Genomic DNA, 16,594 nt, shown 5'->3' on the forward strand with positions numbered 1-16,594 from the left:
GCAGCAACTCCTTGGCCCTGAACAATCTCATTAAGACGTGTCAAGCATTATGAAGGCAGAGAGACAGAGACAGAGAGACAGAGAGAGAGAGAGAGAGAGAGAGAGAGAGCATTATATAGACAGCAAGACAGCAGAGCAGCGGATGAGGTGGTTGTGGCTTTCGTTGCCTGTAGGCCTTTGTTCCTGTCCCAGCTGGGCTTGATTAAGCTCTCTTGGCATTCCGGCACGTTTAATAGCTCTTTGCTTCCAGTGCAGGGGCCTGGCAGAGCACTAGCATTTCGTCACAGAGGCAGCCTTAAGCGCTTAAGGCAGTTGGGGGGGCAGGGCGGGGGGGGGGGAGAACCTTCATTTTTCCAACTCAGGAGGGAGAGTCTAAAAGAAGAGCTATCTGGGTTCTGAGCTGTCAAAAACTCTGTAAGGACCCCATCAAGCTTGCTCTGCAGCAAAGTCTGGGATCTGCTCTCCTCGTTGCCTCTGCTCCACCGATTCTCCACTCTTTCTGTCTTGCACAGCAGCCAAAAATAAAGGGGGGGGGAGTTGAAAACAACTGAAAAGTTGGAGAGGAGGCTTGCCAGATCTGATGGTGACGTGGGCTGCAAGCTCCCTGCTAGTTTGCTTGCTTGCTGGGGACACGATTGCTCTCCAACGCTCCTCTTCCCCCACTGCTTAGGAATATGGCCAGCTGTGTGTAGCACCTCCGACAGGTAAGAGAACTAATCCCTCCCAGTTTGATTCAGAACTCTCTCTCTCTCTCTCTCAAACATCTGTTTGCAGGGCCGCGAGAACTTTTTGATTTGCTCCTGGGTGACTTTGCTTGCTGAAGCAAGGATGCTGTTTGAAGCAAAGCCGGGGTGGGGTGGGGGGTGTCGGCTGGAAGGCAACTTTTCAAGTACAGTTTTCAGGCCACCTAAGCCGAGGGAGGTGATTAGCTAAGCTGCTGCAAGTTTGCCATACCACCGTGGATCTCATGCTTTATCACCAAGGTTGACTCCTGGATGAAATCCTTCCCGAACCTGGCTAGAAAGCAGCTCTCAGAGTTATCTTAAATTTGCTTAGCTTTAGGGCTCTGTGTTGTTGGGTGTGGGTCTGTATAGTGTAAGCTTAGGGAGATGTGGAGGAGCAAAGACAGAGGCTTTGTAATGCATCATGTACCTTTCCATAAACACCTCCAGATGTGCTTCATGTGCAATAAATCCTGTTTTAAGGGGGGCAAAGAGAGGAATCCTTGCCTCTTAGGAGAAGCTTCTTTTCAAACAAAAAGCCTAACTGTATCCTTCTGGCACCTTTAACAGGAGGTGAAGAAAAGGAGTGATTGTTGGAAGGGGATTTAACACAAGCTTTCTGTACACACACCTGCGAGGAAATTGTAATGGGGGCTATGTGAGGCCCCCATTTTATTATTTATCTAACTTGCAGAATTTACACAGGAGTGTGAATTCCCTCCCTCCCCCTTTCATTTGACACATCAATCAACCTGGGATCAAAGCAGGATCATAAATGCAGATCACCAGATGGTGCCTTGCAAGTTTTCCCCTCCATTTAAAACTTAATCACTTTGGAGATTCCTACCCCCTGCTTCAAGGTAGATCAGCTAAAATGAATTATTATTATTATTATTATTATTATTATTATTATTATTATTTTGCCAGTTTTTGGAGATGCTCACTGTAGGATATGGCCTGGCATAGGGTGGAGGAGAATTTTGTTTGGGCCAGGTATTTAAGCAAATTCATAGAACAATTGAATGGTGGATTGGAAGGGTCGAAAGGGGACCCAAAGGGTCATCTAGATGAATGCCCTGCAAATTGACCTAACCCACACCTTCCAAACATGGCTTGGGACATAGTTATTTTTGTGATCTTGGCTCAAAAAGCACCAAATTGCATACAAATGTGCATATTTTAGAACAAATTACATATAGGAATACATAAATATGCATTTAAAAACTTGCTTAAAAACCAGTTTCTGTAGAGATTTTATATAGCAAAACAGATTAATGAGGAAACAGAACAGAATAGACTTATTAATGAACACCGGTGAAATTGGCACAAAGTGTAAATAGAGGGATTTGCCCCTCCTTAGCTCCTCATGCCATCCAGTGCAAACACCTCTGCAGAGATTAAGCTTGATGACTACATGGGTAAGAGTCAGGTCCCCCAAATTATTTAAAGCAATGTATACTATGAAGGGGCCAAGATACCTGCATAACTTCCTGTGTTTCATTTATGCAGCACATAAATGTGCATCTGAATCTGGCTCACCATGCTTGAAGTTCTCCTAAATGTGTCGGGACAGTGCAGAGCTTACCATGGACTGCTATTTGGGAATGCTTTGCAGTGTCCAATTTCTACCTCCCTCCCTTTCAGTTTTGGAGCTAACTGTGGCTAGTGTTCTGTCTGCACTGGTGTTTTAGTTACCCAATAATTAGCCCAAACCCAAGCATGTAAAGCTGGTTCTTTTAATCACAGTTGCAAAATGTGGCTTGGCATCGGCTATGGATCATGGAAAGACTGGTGCGGATGTCCTTCTAACATCACAGTTAGCTTTAAAACTAGAAGGGAACAGTGAGTCACTGCACAGGTAGCCAAGGTAGGAGGGATGGCGATGAGTGTGCCAGCTGGTGGGGCACCCCACTTCCCTACTCACAGGGAAGCCTGGGCAGCGCTAAGTGGGAAAGCACTGGCAGAGGAGGTGGAAGCCTCTGCCTTGGAGAGATTTCTAAAATCTTTTAACTGCTGGGGCAATTGATTTGGGCTATAACCCACACGTTTTAAAAGAGCTTTGCTGGCCTCTGCTTCTGAGTCCCATTCAAAGTGCTGGTAATTGCTTTCAAAGCCTTAAAGGGCTTAGAGCTCAGGGGGCTTGACCGAATACTTTCTCCCATGTTGATCTGCCTGTGCCCTCTTAGACCACTTACTAAGTCTTTTTGTCAAGTGCTACCTTGGTCAGGTGTGAGGTGAAGCAGGTGGCAAATGAGGAAGGCGGCATCTATGCCTGTGGCACCCTGACAATGGATCATTGCCTGATCTCTAGGATGCTGACTTGTTTTTATTGTTTTTATCTACACGCATACATGCAGGTTCTGTTTTTTTTATAATTCTTTCTTTTTAAAAGGTGTTGCATAATGCATATGATAGTATACAATAACAACACAAACAGGACATGACATTACAGTGCACATCAAAGAAGTGTCAGGCATCACGCCAAGAGGGTTGCATCCAGAGATAAAGAGCAGCTTGAGATCTGTAAAGGTAAAGGGACCCCTGACTATTAGGTCCAGTCGCGAACTACTCTGGGATTGCGGCACTTATCTCGCTTTACTGGCCAAGGGAGCTGGCATACAGCTTCCGGGTCATGTGGCCAGCATGACTAAGCCGTTTCTGGCGAACCAGAACAGCGCATGGAAACGCCGTTTACCTTCCTGCCAGACTGGTACCTATTTATCTACTTGCACTTGGACATGCTTTCAAACTGCTAGGTTGGCAGGAGCAGGGACCGAGCAACGGGAGCTCACCCCGTCATGGGGATTCGAACCGCCGACCCTAGGAAATAGCTCCATCTGAAAGAGGTTTGTTTGTTTTTTGTTTGTTTGTTTTTAGTAGTTGGTGGTATTATAAGGTCTCCCTGCCTGGCTATGTGACACAAATGGGGATTCCAACTGCCTGCAGATTAATTTATCACATTTACTTTCAGCCCTCAAAACAGATTGCCGTTGGGTCAATTTTTTCCTGCCACATTATGGTCCACCATCCTTGAATAGTGACGGATGTTGAGTTGTTTCCATTGATGGGCAATTTCCATTCTAGCTGCCACCAGGAGATAAATGATCAGGCATTTCAAGCCATTCATTGGGAAAAAAATATTAGGAGAACCAGTCCTGGATCTAGAAACATAATTTGATTAACAGTAGTAATTACTTGGACTACCCTACCTGCACCACTGAACACATCTACCACTTGTAGGGCATTGTTCCTATCCAATTGCACCATGGTTCATATGACTTAGCTTCACAGTTTGAGTGTGGCCTCCCTCAGCCTTACTGACACTGGCTTCATCAGTAGTTTTAACCAAATAGCTTTACTCTTTTTTTTATTTACATTTGTGTTAGGGGACTCATAAAGTGAGTTTTATGTAGGGCAGTAAATAAATGTTTTCAATAAATAAATATAAATAAAATATCTCAACAGTTGACTCCTGGGCAGACCCTTCATAAATCTCCAATTTGCCGGTGTTATTCAGAATGGCTTGTTTCCCTTGAAGTTCCTGCAGGTTAGGAATGTGTGCACAATCCTTGGACTATTTTGCTACAGGCGCTCCCAAGTCCTCGTAAAACACAATTTGCAGAAGAAGGTTAAACCTCTGTGTCTCTGGGAAGGCACAGCAAGCTTCCAGGGAGTCCAGACATTCGCTTCTGGAAGTAAAAATGGAGTCCAAAGAGAATTGTGTGACGGAATTTTACCTGGGCAAAATTTAAGCCAAGGGACTGCACCCCAGGAGTGGGCCCACTGACAAGAGCCCCCTAGACCTGGTGTGGTGAGGAGGTAGGATCACTGGGGGAGGGGGGGCACAGAGAGTCATTTCCCCTCCAAAACCTGGAGTAAACACTGTTCTCTTCAGACTAAACCTAGGAGAAATCTGAGGAGGCTCAAGCCATTTTACAAAGGGTATCCCATAAATACCATAACCGAGACTGTAGTTTGGCAAAAGGAAAAATAGCAGAATCTGGAGATGAAAGGGAGATGTGAGGGATTTCAAACGAAGTCTGAAGACTTCTGATAAGACTTACAAAAGCATTCAGGGGTAAGTGTGTGTAAATTTCTATCTGCAATAGTTGGCCCAGCCTGAGATGGGCAGGGAAGAGTTTGGTTATAGGAAATGAGGAGGAGGAGGAGGAGGAGGAGGAGGAGGAGGAGGAGGAGGAGGAGGAGGAGGAGGAGGAGGAGGAGGAGGAGGAACAACAACAACAACAACAACAACAACAACAACAACAACAACAACAACACATAGTGGCACAATTGTAGGTGGCTAGTTACTGGTTGGCCACTGTGCAAATAGGATGTTGGTTGCCTTTGGCTCTTCTTGAAAACTTGGAATCTACTCCTTTCCCTCCTGTGGTCCCCCCACTGAGGAAAACATAGAGGAAGGGTCCAAAATTGCTGCCCCCCCCCAATCCGCAGACTGGAAACTTGGCTGTGATTCCTGGAAGATCTGCTCCCTTGCCTTGCAGGCGTTTTCCCACCTGGGCTGGGAAGGGAAGGCCCTGACTGACTCCAGCTACAAAAACTGAGGCTGCTGAACATAATCTTGGGCTGGGGTATTGCTTAGGGGTTTTTTAGTGAGGGAGGGTTTGTTGCTGTTCCCACTGTTATTTTTTTGTATCTTTATTTTGTATCTTACTATTTATATGGGAATTGTTCAACTTGGTTGTGTGCTTTTTGATGTTTTGTTTATTGCTCATGACTACTTTTGTTATGTTTGTACTTAGGTAATTCTTAATATGTTGCATGCTTTTAACTTTGGAAAGGTGGCATACAGTGAAATGATTGATTGATTGACTGACTGACTGATTGAATTGGCATAGTCCATTTCACAGCATCATTCTGCTGCATGTATAGATCCATTCAGAGGCTGAACAACCAATGATTTCTGGATATCGAGACATTGTAAATTAATATTTTGTATTAAAGACATATGGTTGTATCCAACTAAGGTGATACTCAGAGTGAAATTGCCATCAGTGGGTCTACTCTGCGTAGGACTAACATTGGATACAACCCAGAGGGGACAAGCCAACCAAAGTTAGGCATTTGGAAATTCATCAGGTTTCAGTGAGGAAGTTAATCTTAGTAGCAGTGAGATGAGCCTTCCCAGAAGGGAACAGAGCAAGGCAGCAGCAGGGTCAGGGTAGTTTTGGGTTGCTGATGCCATGGCCACAAACGTGGTGCTCCTCCAGCCTCACCCCACCCCAGCTCAGCAAGTAGGAACACTGTTGCAAACAGGGCACCCCTACCTCTGCAAAGTTACTGGAATAATAAAGGAGTTTACAGCAGGTTATTTCCTGAGCTGGCAAAATCAGTCCTCCAAAGCTCAGTGGTGGCCTTGCTAACCATCCCCCCCACCCCCCCAAAATATTTATATCATGTTTTCTGGACACTGGCACACATCTCACCCCTCTTGGAACAAATAACACCCATCTGCACACACCAGTTTCTTCTTGTGTATGAAGTTTCATCCAAGGTACAGGCCAGGAGCAAAATTGGGCCCAGGGAAGGTGGGCCAAAAATGAGTGGGGACACTTGGTCTTCCTTTACTCGGCTCTCCCCTGTCATAATGGACTTTCTTCCAGAAGACTCGTCATTCCAGAGGCTGGGGTTGTAAGCAGGGTTTCCACTGAGAGAAAATAAAAAAGAAGAAAAGTTGAGACACTAATTTGAACTACAAACAATTCTACAAAATATCCTGTCAGCTCATCCCTTAGCACCAGAAGGCTCCCATAATTGCTTCACATCAAGGAGTCCACAGAAGCTGTGCAATGCTAAACCACGATTCCCTGAAAGGAGCTTTCCAGATGTAGCAGCTAATCTGGGCTCTACTCATTACACACACACACACACACACACACACACACCGTCACACAACCACCCCAGGCTTATCGCTGCAGCCAGTGGATTTTGCTGAAAATGACATTTTGATGCAAATTTGGGCAAAACAGCACTGAATTTTTTCAACCACCTTAAAAGGGTTTTGAAAGGATGGGTGGCATGCCTTGAGGTTGTACAGAGCAATCGTGCGCCCCTAATTTAGCACCACTTAAGGGTAAGAAGTAGCCAGCTTGGTGCCCTCCAAATGGGACTGCTGGGAGTTGGAGTCCAATAACATCTGGAGGGCATTATGTTGGCTACCCTGACTTAGGTCCTGACTACGTGGTACAGTCATCACTTGAAAAGTAGTGTTAAATAGCCAGGCTCTGAGTGCTGAATTCTGATGCTCTTCCTGAAGCAGAGAAAGCTGGAGGGAATCACAGTCTGCTTATCTTATCTCCCCTTTAGTAGCTAATATTCCCACTGGGTTGGGAAGGGGAGGAGCAGGCATAATTAGCTGCTGAGATAGAAGGCGAGTCTTTTGTTGTTCCAATGAAATGGGAAAGACATGTTGACCCTTCTCTTTTCGCAAGGGACCCTTGCTGACACCTGCTCCCTCTCTCTTCTAGGTACAGCATTCCCAGCAGTGCCTGCCTGGGCTACCAAAGACCCACCATGTGGGGAACCCCCTTTTCCATCTTGTGCTTGTTTGGCATCATCTTTGGCACCAGCAGAGGAGGGAAATTGCTTGCTCCTCAGGAAGGTAAGAGAATCATCATGGCTGACACAGATGGCCAGTTCCTTAATGGGATGTAGATGGATCATTAAGACTGTGTTGTGTGATACACATCAGACAATCCACAGAAATGGATCCAGGCTCCTGGTGTTTGGAATAAATGTTGGGTTTCAGGTGTCTGCACCCTTTGCGGAGGCAGTTTGGCTTTGTACATGCTGTCCCTTTTCACATCTTACAGTAAGTAACGTCAGGATTCTACTGGAAATAATGTGTAACTTTTAATGAACAAAAGCTGAGCCCTGCCGTTAATTAAAGTGCCAGCAAAGCAAACTGAAAAACATCCAACTGAAAGAGTTGCAGCAGTTCTCAGCATTAATTAATTCAGGTTTCAGTGTTGAATATATGCAAATATGCACTAACGAAAGGTTCCAAAACTATGACACCAGTGAAAGATGGGATCCAAATCGTTTTGATGATTACTGTGGCTAATTCACGCAACGCTGTGTGAGGTGGAGATGTCTTTTAGGGCTGCCTTTCCCCCTTAATTTTCTTAACATACTTTTATAGGTTGGGGGGGTGTCAGTCTGGATGATGCCCATGAGTCCCTTCCAACCTGTGATCATGTGACTGTGAAGTTACAATCTACAAGGGGAAACCTGGTTAACTTTTGTTAAGGTCATGGTCTCAGCTGGCCTGTTAAATGCTTCCATTTACTAGTCCAAAGGGGTTGCCATAGAGACCAATGGGAGTAACCCCCCCCCCTCACCTAGTTGGAAGAGACATCACCTTGTAAGGTACCAGTAGTACAATGGCCAGAGATTTGTATGTGAGTTTTGGCTGATGCTGGAGAGACTGAGGCTTGTCTTGCTCGGTGCTGGTCCCAAGAGCTTGGGGCTTCCCTGTAACCATAATGGGGGAGCAGGATCTGTTTGGGTATTGATGCTGAGATCCCCTCCAGCCTATGGTCAGGTTGTATATGTGTAAATGAAACCATATATCCTAAAGACACTACAGTCTCCATTGACTTTTCATTCCAAGGAAATGGAACCCGGGGAAAGCACAGGAACCTCTGAAATCTCTTGCTGCCTGGGGATTGAGGTGTGAGCAACAATACAATAGTTTGGTGTCAAGGATGAATGTGGCCTTGGGGGCAAGAACTTGATTCTCCACCCCATTATCACATATGGTGTTTTCCCGGGTACAGGAATCAACCCCCTGCTTCAAAGAGCTTACACTTTAAAATTCAGCACCAGGGAATCAACAGAAGGAAGAGAGGAAGGTGAGGCAGAGGAACAATATGCAAAATATCAGGCTGCTTCCCCTGATAATGTTATAGATTGATAGATGCTAGAATTCAATTAAGGTTTGGGGGTGTCAAAGCTAATTTCCTTGGAGATGATAACTAGACTCATGTGTATTAGTAGACTCATGTGTAGGTAGAATAATTGAATCATAGAGTTGGAAGGGATCTCAAGGGTCATATAGTCCAATTTCTGGATGTGTGTTTAAACTGTGTGATATTCTGTTAATCCTTTAATTAGCACGTGTGGCACGTGTGGCGGCTCATTAAGTCAGACCCAGTGTGCTGGATTGTGTGTCCAACATCCTTAATCCTGTGAAATCAACATGGGTTCAAAGGCAATGGAGTCAGCCTTTGAGGTGAGAGTCTGGGGGTGTAAGCACAGCAAAAGCATCAAAGAACTAGGTGTGAGAAGAATGCAGATGAGTGGGGACTCTTTCTGTGTTACAGAATACCAGGGCTTAGGTTAGCAAGGTTACAGCAGGTGGGATGTGACTGTTCTCAGGAAAAGGCAAGCTGCAGGGCAAGCATGCTACTGCCTTTGTAAGAGGCTGGCCCCACATGGGATGGGATGCTCAGAACTCCCTCATTGGGCACAGGTTGTATATACAGTATGTTCAAATAAACCATATATCATAAAGACACCGCAGACTCTGCTGTGCCCCATTGTCCAAAAGGGGACACAGATCCTGGTAAACACACCTGGTACCCCAGAATCTTGCACCACTCAGAGATTGGGGTGGCGTGTAACAATATGTAAAATAATAAACGAAGGGGAAATGCTCCTGAGCATGTGGAAAGGGCCTGTTTGTCACCACTGGCTAACTTCAGCTTCACAGTTGCTACTGCACTTGTGCACACTGCTGACCATCCTGTAAAATTGGTGCATGTGTCAGCCTCCAGCAAGAGGAATTGCAGGGCCTTGTGTGTGTTTTCTACTGCTCACAAGCCTTGTGTTGCCTGCCACAAACATCTGTCCCCAGGTGTGAAGGTCCTTGCAGTGACCTCCGGATCAATCCCAGGCCGAAAACGCTATGATTTCTGCACCACCTCCGCAATTGTGCTGGACTCTGGAGGGCAAAATTCAGCTGTGAAAGGCAAGATAAACCTCGGCTCGTTGCTGAATTAATCTGCTGGCATCTCCGACTGACGGATAGAAGTGCTCCAAGGTGCATGTTCAGCAACAATTTGCTGTGACTGATAGCTGCCTTCATCGCTCCTGGCATTTTGCTGCAGGCGGCCTCTTGAGACTTTCATGGGCTGTCCATGCAGCAATATGAAATGGACTCCAGCACCCCACCCGGGTTATCATAACTGGATGTGCATATCTGTCTGTTCAGTTCAGATCCCCAATTCGGTCTCCATTCCTGGGGAGCTGCTATATCTAGCCTGGGAAAGTCCAACTTTAGCATCGTGGAGCGATGGGTGGTGGTGGTGGGGGGGGAAGGAGGAAGGCACTCTGCTTCTCCATGGCTTGGGGGCCAAAAGTGCATGTTTGCCACAAAATTGGCTTCTTTGCAGTAGAAAAAATGTAGAAACCCCAAATACAGGTAAATATTAAAGAAGGGAATGATAGCTTGATGGAGAGCATGCAGAAGGTACTGTGTCCAAATGCCAGGATCTCTGGGTTGTTGTTGTTTAAATGTTTTGGTAGCAGGTGATGTAAAAGACCAGTAATTGTAGGCAGTAATGGGTAAAAAAGTACAAATAATCTAGCCATGTATTGGGAGCTTCCTCTGTTCCAAACTCCTGCCAACCTAGCACTCCTGCCAACCTAGCAGTTTGAAAGGATGTCAAAATGAAAGTAGATAAATAGGTACCGCTACAGCGGGAAGGTAAACGGCGTTTCCGTGCACTGCTCTGGTTCGCCAGAAGCGGCTTTGTCATGCTGGCCACATGACCTGGAAGCTGTACGCTGGCTCCCTCGGCCAATAACGCGAGATGAGCGCCGCAACCCCAGAGTCTGTCACGACTGGACCTAATGGTCAGGGGTCCCTTTACCTTTATGTTTCAAAAGTGTTGATTCATTCTCTCTCTGACATACAAGGTAAACAGTGGGAAGATTTCTACCCCACTCTGGACCCCTCCAGACTGGAGGTGTTTTTTGTGAGTTTATTCTGCAACAGGTCATTGATGGAACAATCATGAATTAAGTGCTCTGGAGGCTGCTCCACTATAATAGATCCAGTAAGAAATATCCTGTATGGGAACATCTTATGCTCAACAAATGTGTTGAGGGGTGTATGCATGCATGTGTGCAAACTCGCATGTGGGAGTGCTGAACTGAGTCTTTGACCTGGGTGAAAGAAAGCCTAGTTTCACCCCTGGGTGGTGGAATCTCCTTCGTAGGATGTTTTTAAACTCTACTATTCTATTATACTATGACCTGAGTGCAACAGCAGCACTCTTTTGCATTTTCCAGCAACTGGTCTTCGGGGATACAGTATTTCGTCTCCAAAACTAAGGGTTTCCTGCATGCATAGCACAGGCTTTGCCACTGAGCTATAGACCTTACCCAGAGTTGTAAGAGGGAGTGGCTCAGAGGAATGTAAGAAAGAAAAGGAAAGCAGGGAGAGAGAAAGGGAGAATTGGCAGGAGGGAGAGTTACAAATGGGCAGGAGCTGGAGGGCAACTTTTACACATGGGTTGTTTAAAAAGAACAGAATCTTTGGTTGCAGGCCAGCTAAATCTCAACTGGGGGGTGTATGTTGTGGAAACACTGATGGGCGTGGAATTAACACACGAAGCATTACCGAAAAGCTATTGTTGGATTAAAGGATGGTTCAATTACTCCCTGACAGTCTTCTGCACAAAATCTGCCTGCAAGATATCTTGAGCTGAGGGACTGCTGAGAGGATTTGACATATCAAACATGAGTCACCTTTTCCTTCACACTTCCTCTCCTCCCTCCCTCATAATTTTTAAATGTGTCTGGTACTCAGTGAGCAGATACCCCTACCTCCTTCCATTCCACTGGTCTTATTTACAGTGCTGGTAATACACACGGCACTTTGTACCATAAGTAAAACTGACAATACTCAGTCCCCAAGGAGCCTACAGTCTAAAATTCCCACTAGGTTTACCCAGTGGGGGCTTCTGCAACCCCCACGCTAAGTGCATAACCCTCCAAGTGTCCATATTTTCCAGGGACAGACCCAGAATTACAAAAGCCATTGTGACTTCTGATTCGATCCCAGGATGTTCCAATTTCCCCCGCCAGCACTGAACTCAGGGAAGATGTGTCCTGAGCAGCAGTGGCAGCCATGGCTGTGAGGAAGCATCCCTTTGCCTCTGCCTGCTAGCCTTCTCCCTTGGGCAGGTTGTAGCAGCCCTGCAGAGTGGGAGAGGAGGTGAAGAGGCTGCAATTGCTGAGACCCAGCCCTGCAAAACCACTCTGGGCAGGATGAAAGGGGAAACGGAGCAGAGTGCAAGAAGTCTTGATTATTATTTTTAACGGTTTTTATGTGTCTGTATCTAATCTTGCCCATTTCTAAATTTTATTTACAGTCATACCTCATGTTGCGTCCGCTTCAGGTTACGTCTTTTCAAGTTGTGTCCCGCGGCAACCTGGAAGTACCAGAACGGTTTCTTCCAAGTTTCGCCGCTCGCACATGCACAGAAGTGCTAAATCGCGCTTCGCACATGCGCAGAAGCACTAAATCATGCCAACGCAGCACTTCTGGATGTGAACGCTTCAAGTTGCGGACGTGCCTCCGGGACGGGTTACATCCGCAACTTGAGGTTCCACTGTATTGGTGTGTGTTTTTCTTTTTGTAAATCTACCAAAGAATAAAATGCAATAAAATAAAATCAGGATTAAGGGGTTTTCTCAGGACAGTGGACATGTCTGCTGATGTAGCAGTGGCGGCACTCATCCTTCTTCCGATAGGAAATGCTGTGCAGGATGGGGGAGAAAAATGGGGGCTCAAGGAGGGTCAGTGGGGGGAGGGAATGAGAAATGTCCCTATTTCCATCTGATGAATGTGGGAGAGCATGTAAGTGGAGGGCAGGGAGAACTGGTGCCCAAATACACTGGCAGAGTGGTAAGCAGGGAGACCAGCAGTAGATGGAGCCAGAGCCAATGGCAGGCAGAACCAATTCATTGGCATGTATAGTTATGCAACTCCCGCAGGGTCAAACGAGAAGAGGAGAGCAGCGATAGCATAGGAATAACCCTGCAAGGCCCTTTGAGTCTCCAAACACAGAGCCTGCTGCAATCGGAGGCAATCTGTTCTGGTTCCTTGGGCACAGAGTGCTTCATTTATGCATCTGTCTTTGTTCAGTGGCAGATGCACTTATTCCGAGCACATCTGTGGCTCCCGCTAGCTTTGTTTCAAGTCTCGGGGCTGGGGCGGGGGAGGGGGGGTGAGTTGCTTTCCTCTGCTGGATAAAGGAGGGGGTGGAGAATGTAACATCTTCCATGGTGGCTCCAGACAACAGGGGTTTTTGTTTTCATTTATTGCAGAATCTTTTAATCTAGTTGGCAGTCCCTCTCTTCCAGCCCGACCCATTTCCCCAACTGAAGCTATGAATTTGAGCTGGCTCACTGGTCTATCCTGCACAATATTGTCTATTCCTGCCTGGCAGTGGCTATTATCATAAGAATATGAAAAGAGCCCTGCTAGAGCGGACCAAAGGCCTGTCTCATTCAGCATCTTGCTCTCCCAATGGCCAACCAGATGCTTAAGGGAGATCTGCAAGCCAGGCCTAAGGAGAGCAGCATGTTCCTCCTCATTAACCCCAGCAACAGGCATTCAGAAGCATTCATGCCTCTGGTGGTGGAGGCAGGGCACAGCCATCATAGTTAATGGCCATTGATAGCCTAAGCCTCCATTAATTTGTCTTGTAGAGCCATTACCTTGCCGACAAAGGTCCGTATAGTTAAAGCTATGGTTTTCCCAGTAGTAATGTATGGAAGTGAGAGCTGGACCATAAAGAAGGCTGATCGCTGGAGAATTGATGCTTTTGAATTATGGTGCTGGAGGAGACTCTTGAGAGTCCCATGGATGGCAAGAAGATCAAGCCTATCCATTCTGAAGGAAATCAGCCTTGAGTGCTCACTGGAAGGACAGATCCTGAAACTGATGCTCCAATACTTTGGCCACCTCATAAGAAGAGGAGACTCCCTGGAAAAGACCCTGATGTTGGGAAAGATTGAGGGCACAAGGAGAAGGGGACGACAGAGGATGAGATGGTTGGACAGTGTTCTCGAAGCTACAAACATGAGTTTGACCAAGCTGCGGGAGGCAGTGGAAGACAGGAGTGCCTGGCGTGCTCTGGTCCATGGGGTCACGAAGAGTCAGACACGACTAAACAACTAAACAACAACAGAGCCATCTAAGTTGGTGGCCGCTGGCCATCACTACATATTATAGCAGAATATTCCATAGTTTAACTCTGTGCTATGTGAAGAAGTCTTTCCTTTTATCTCTCCTGAATCTCCTAGCATTCAGCTTCATTGTGTGGCCTCTGTTTCTAGTATTATGAGGGGGGGGGATTTTCCCTAACCTTTCTTCACCCCATGTATATGCACCTTTTAGTCTCCTTTTAGTCAGTCTTTTTCTTTAAAAAGACCCAAATGTTGTAGCCTTTCCACAGAGGGAAGTTGCTTGAACTCCTTGTTTTGATTATGAACATACAAAAAGCCTGCTGGATCAGGCTAGTGGCCCATCTTGCCCAGGATCCTGTTCTCACAGAGGCCAACCAGATGCCAGTGGGAATAATAATAATAATAATAATAATAATAATAATAATAATAATTTTATTTATACCCCGCCCTTCCCAGTCAAGACCGGGCTTAGGGCGGCTAAGAACAAAAATATAAACGCAGGTATAAAAGAAACAATTCAATTAAAATGCAGATTAATACAATGTTAAAATTCCATTTTAAAATTAAAAATCTACAAGTAAGATAAAACCATTATAAGATAAAACCTTAGGGGAGGGTAACCCTGGGGTCAGACTGCGTGAGTCCAAAGGCTAAGCAGAACAGCTCTGTCTTGCAGGCCCTATGAAAAGATGACAAATCCCGCAGGGCCCTAGTCTCCTCAGACAGAGCGTTCCACCAGGTTGGGGCCAGTACTGAGAAGGCCCTGGTCCTGGTCGAGGCCAGCCTAACCACCTTGCGACTCAGAATCTCCAGTATGTTATTATTTGTGGACCTTAATGTCCTCTGAGGAGCATACCGGGAGAGGCGGTCCCGTAGGTACCTGCAAACCTGTAGGCAAACCTGCAAGCAGGATTTGAGCACAAGAGCACTCTTCCCCTCCTGTGGCTTCCAGTAACTGTTATTGAGAAAGATTGCTGCCTCCAACTGTGGAGGCAGAGCGTAGCCATCTGGGCTAGCAGTCATTGATAGCCCTCTCCTCCATGAATTTGCCCAATCCTCTTGCCTCCTGTGGGGGCAAGTTCTATAATTTAACTATGTGCTGCCCATTTTTAAGGTCCTTTTCCAATCTCCTTTTTGAAGTAAGGTGATCAGAACTGTACACAGGATCCCAAGTGTGGCCTTGATGTAAATTTGCACGTTGGCATTCATTTCCAGCATTCCAGGCTGAGAAACGTCTTTTCCCAGTGCTGCTACATGAGATCTTTGTAACTGGAGTTGCTGGCAGCTGAACCGGGGGCCCATTTCTGCTCTGCTGATGCCCTTATTTATTCTGTCTCTTCCATTGCCTCTCTTGCACTGAAGGCTGCGCCCCTTTTAAAGATTTGCTTCACTCTGCCAAGTGCCTGAGGTGACATTTCCGGGCTTAGGTTCTGCGGTGGCTATAGAAACCATTTCCAACCAAATGGGACCTTATAAATGGATGTTCTGTGTCACAAATAGGACAAAGCCTAGAGATACATCTCCAGTTGCTTATTGGTTCTATTTTTGGAGCTGAAGATACTTTGCTGCCAGGTCCAGACATTTTGCTTCCTGTGGTGGAGCAGCAAATTGTGTCCCCCTCCCCACCAATGTAGTCTATTCCAGAGTCAGATAATGCCTCCCCCCCCCCAAGTTGGCTGTCAAAACACAATAATAGCATAGCTGCCAAGTTTTCCCTTTTCTCGCGAGGAAGCCTATTCAGCATAAGGGAAAATCCCTTTAAAAAAGGGATAACTTGGCAGCTATGTAATAGCAATACACCAAGTTACCAACTATTGGCTGCCCTTTCATGGCACCTCACACCAGTTGCCTAATGACAGGGCCGGCTCTTTTTCTGTATTTCAGGCCCAAATAGAATATAATAGAGCAGGATATGGTTCATGAGCAACCAGGATGACCTAAGAGAACCCCTTGGATAGAACTGTTGCCCTGTATCATAGCTTCCTGCCTGGATGGGCTCATTCCTGCTTATCCATTTGTCCAATGCTCACATACTCTGGTAGTGAGCATAATATATTGAAGCAATTAAGTTCTGCCTCAAAAATACTGCCTGTCTCCGGCAGGGGCATTCCCTGAATTTGGGTCCCGCACTGGCTAGCCATGCAGACTCTCCCTTACCTGCTTGTACTGATCATGTCCAGAGTTCATCTGCACTCCCTTCAACTTTCACATGCTCTCCTTTCATTCGCCTGTGATGCATTAAACAGAAACATTCCGTCTTCCTGACTTATGAGCTTGTTTTTCCCAGGAATTGGCTAAGCACGCAGTAAATAGCAGACACCTCTCATACGCTCACTGCCCCGCTTGTTCTTGATCATTTTCCTCTTCTCCTGTTATGAGTTACCATGGCAGCTGCCACCATTGGCAAAAAAGAGGGGCTCAGTGCCTATTGATTATTTGGGGGTGCAGCTCTGGAGAGCAGGAAAGAAAATGCCCCTTGAAATTTAAGGAGGCAGTTAAGATCTCCCTTGCAAAAGGCAAGCTTTGGGGAAATTGTGGGTAGGTGGGTGTTCTTGATTTCATTCTGCCTTACTGTGGTTTTATGATGGCATTTACTGTATATTGTTTATTTATTTTAAGAAAATGTACCCTGATTGGAGAATCTGGTT

At 46.1% G+C, this 16,594-nt stretch overlaps 1 protein-coding gene and 1 long non-coding RNA gene across 7 annotated transcripts in view; one reads left to right on the forward strand and one right to left on the reverse strand.

Moving 5' to 3' along the window:
- The first annotated feature begins 336 nt into the window (after window positions 1-336).
- Window positions 337-16,594, forward strand: part of COL16A1 (collagen type XVI alpha 1 chain) — a 129,851-nt gene continuing 113,593 nt past the window's right edge. For 5 of the 6 annotated variants that reach the window (XM_035121180.3, XM_035121183.3, XM_035121185.3 and 2 more), the window contains exons 1-2: window positions 337-704; window positions 7,211-7,344. In XM_035121180.3, the coding sequence (XP_034977071.3) occupies window positions 7,257-7,344 (88 nt within the window). In that variant the 5' untranslated portion in view covers window positions 337-704; window positions 7,211-7,256. The remainder of the gene's footprint in view (window positions 705-7,210; window positions 7,345-16,594) is intronic. The other variant, XM_035121181.3, reaches the window with a different exon arrangement.
- LOC148685353 (uncharacterized) lies at window positions 4,294-16,256 on the reverse strand. The gene is made up of 3 exons (XR_015950590.1): window positions 16,104-16,256; window positions 6,205-6,390; window positions 4,294-4,411 (listed from the first exon to the last, which is right to left on the reverse strand). It is a non-coding gene; the product is annotated as an uncharacterized LOC148685353 (long non-coding RNA).

This window comes from Zootoca vivipara, chromosome 6 (genome assembly GCF_965207765.1).
Source record: "Zootoca vivipara chromosome 6, rZooViv2.hap1.1, whole genome shotgun sequence".
Classification (NCBI taxonomy): Eukaryota; Metazoa; Chordata; class Lepidosauria; order Squamata; family Lacertidae; genus Zootoca; species Zootoca vivipara.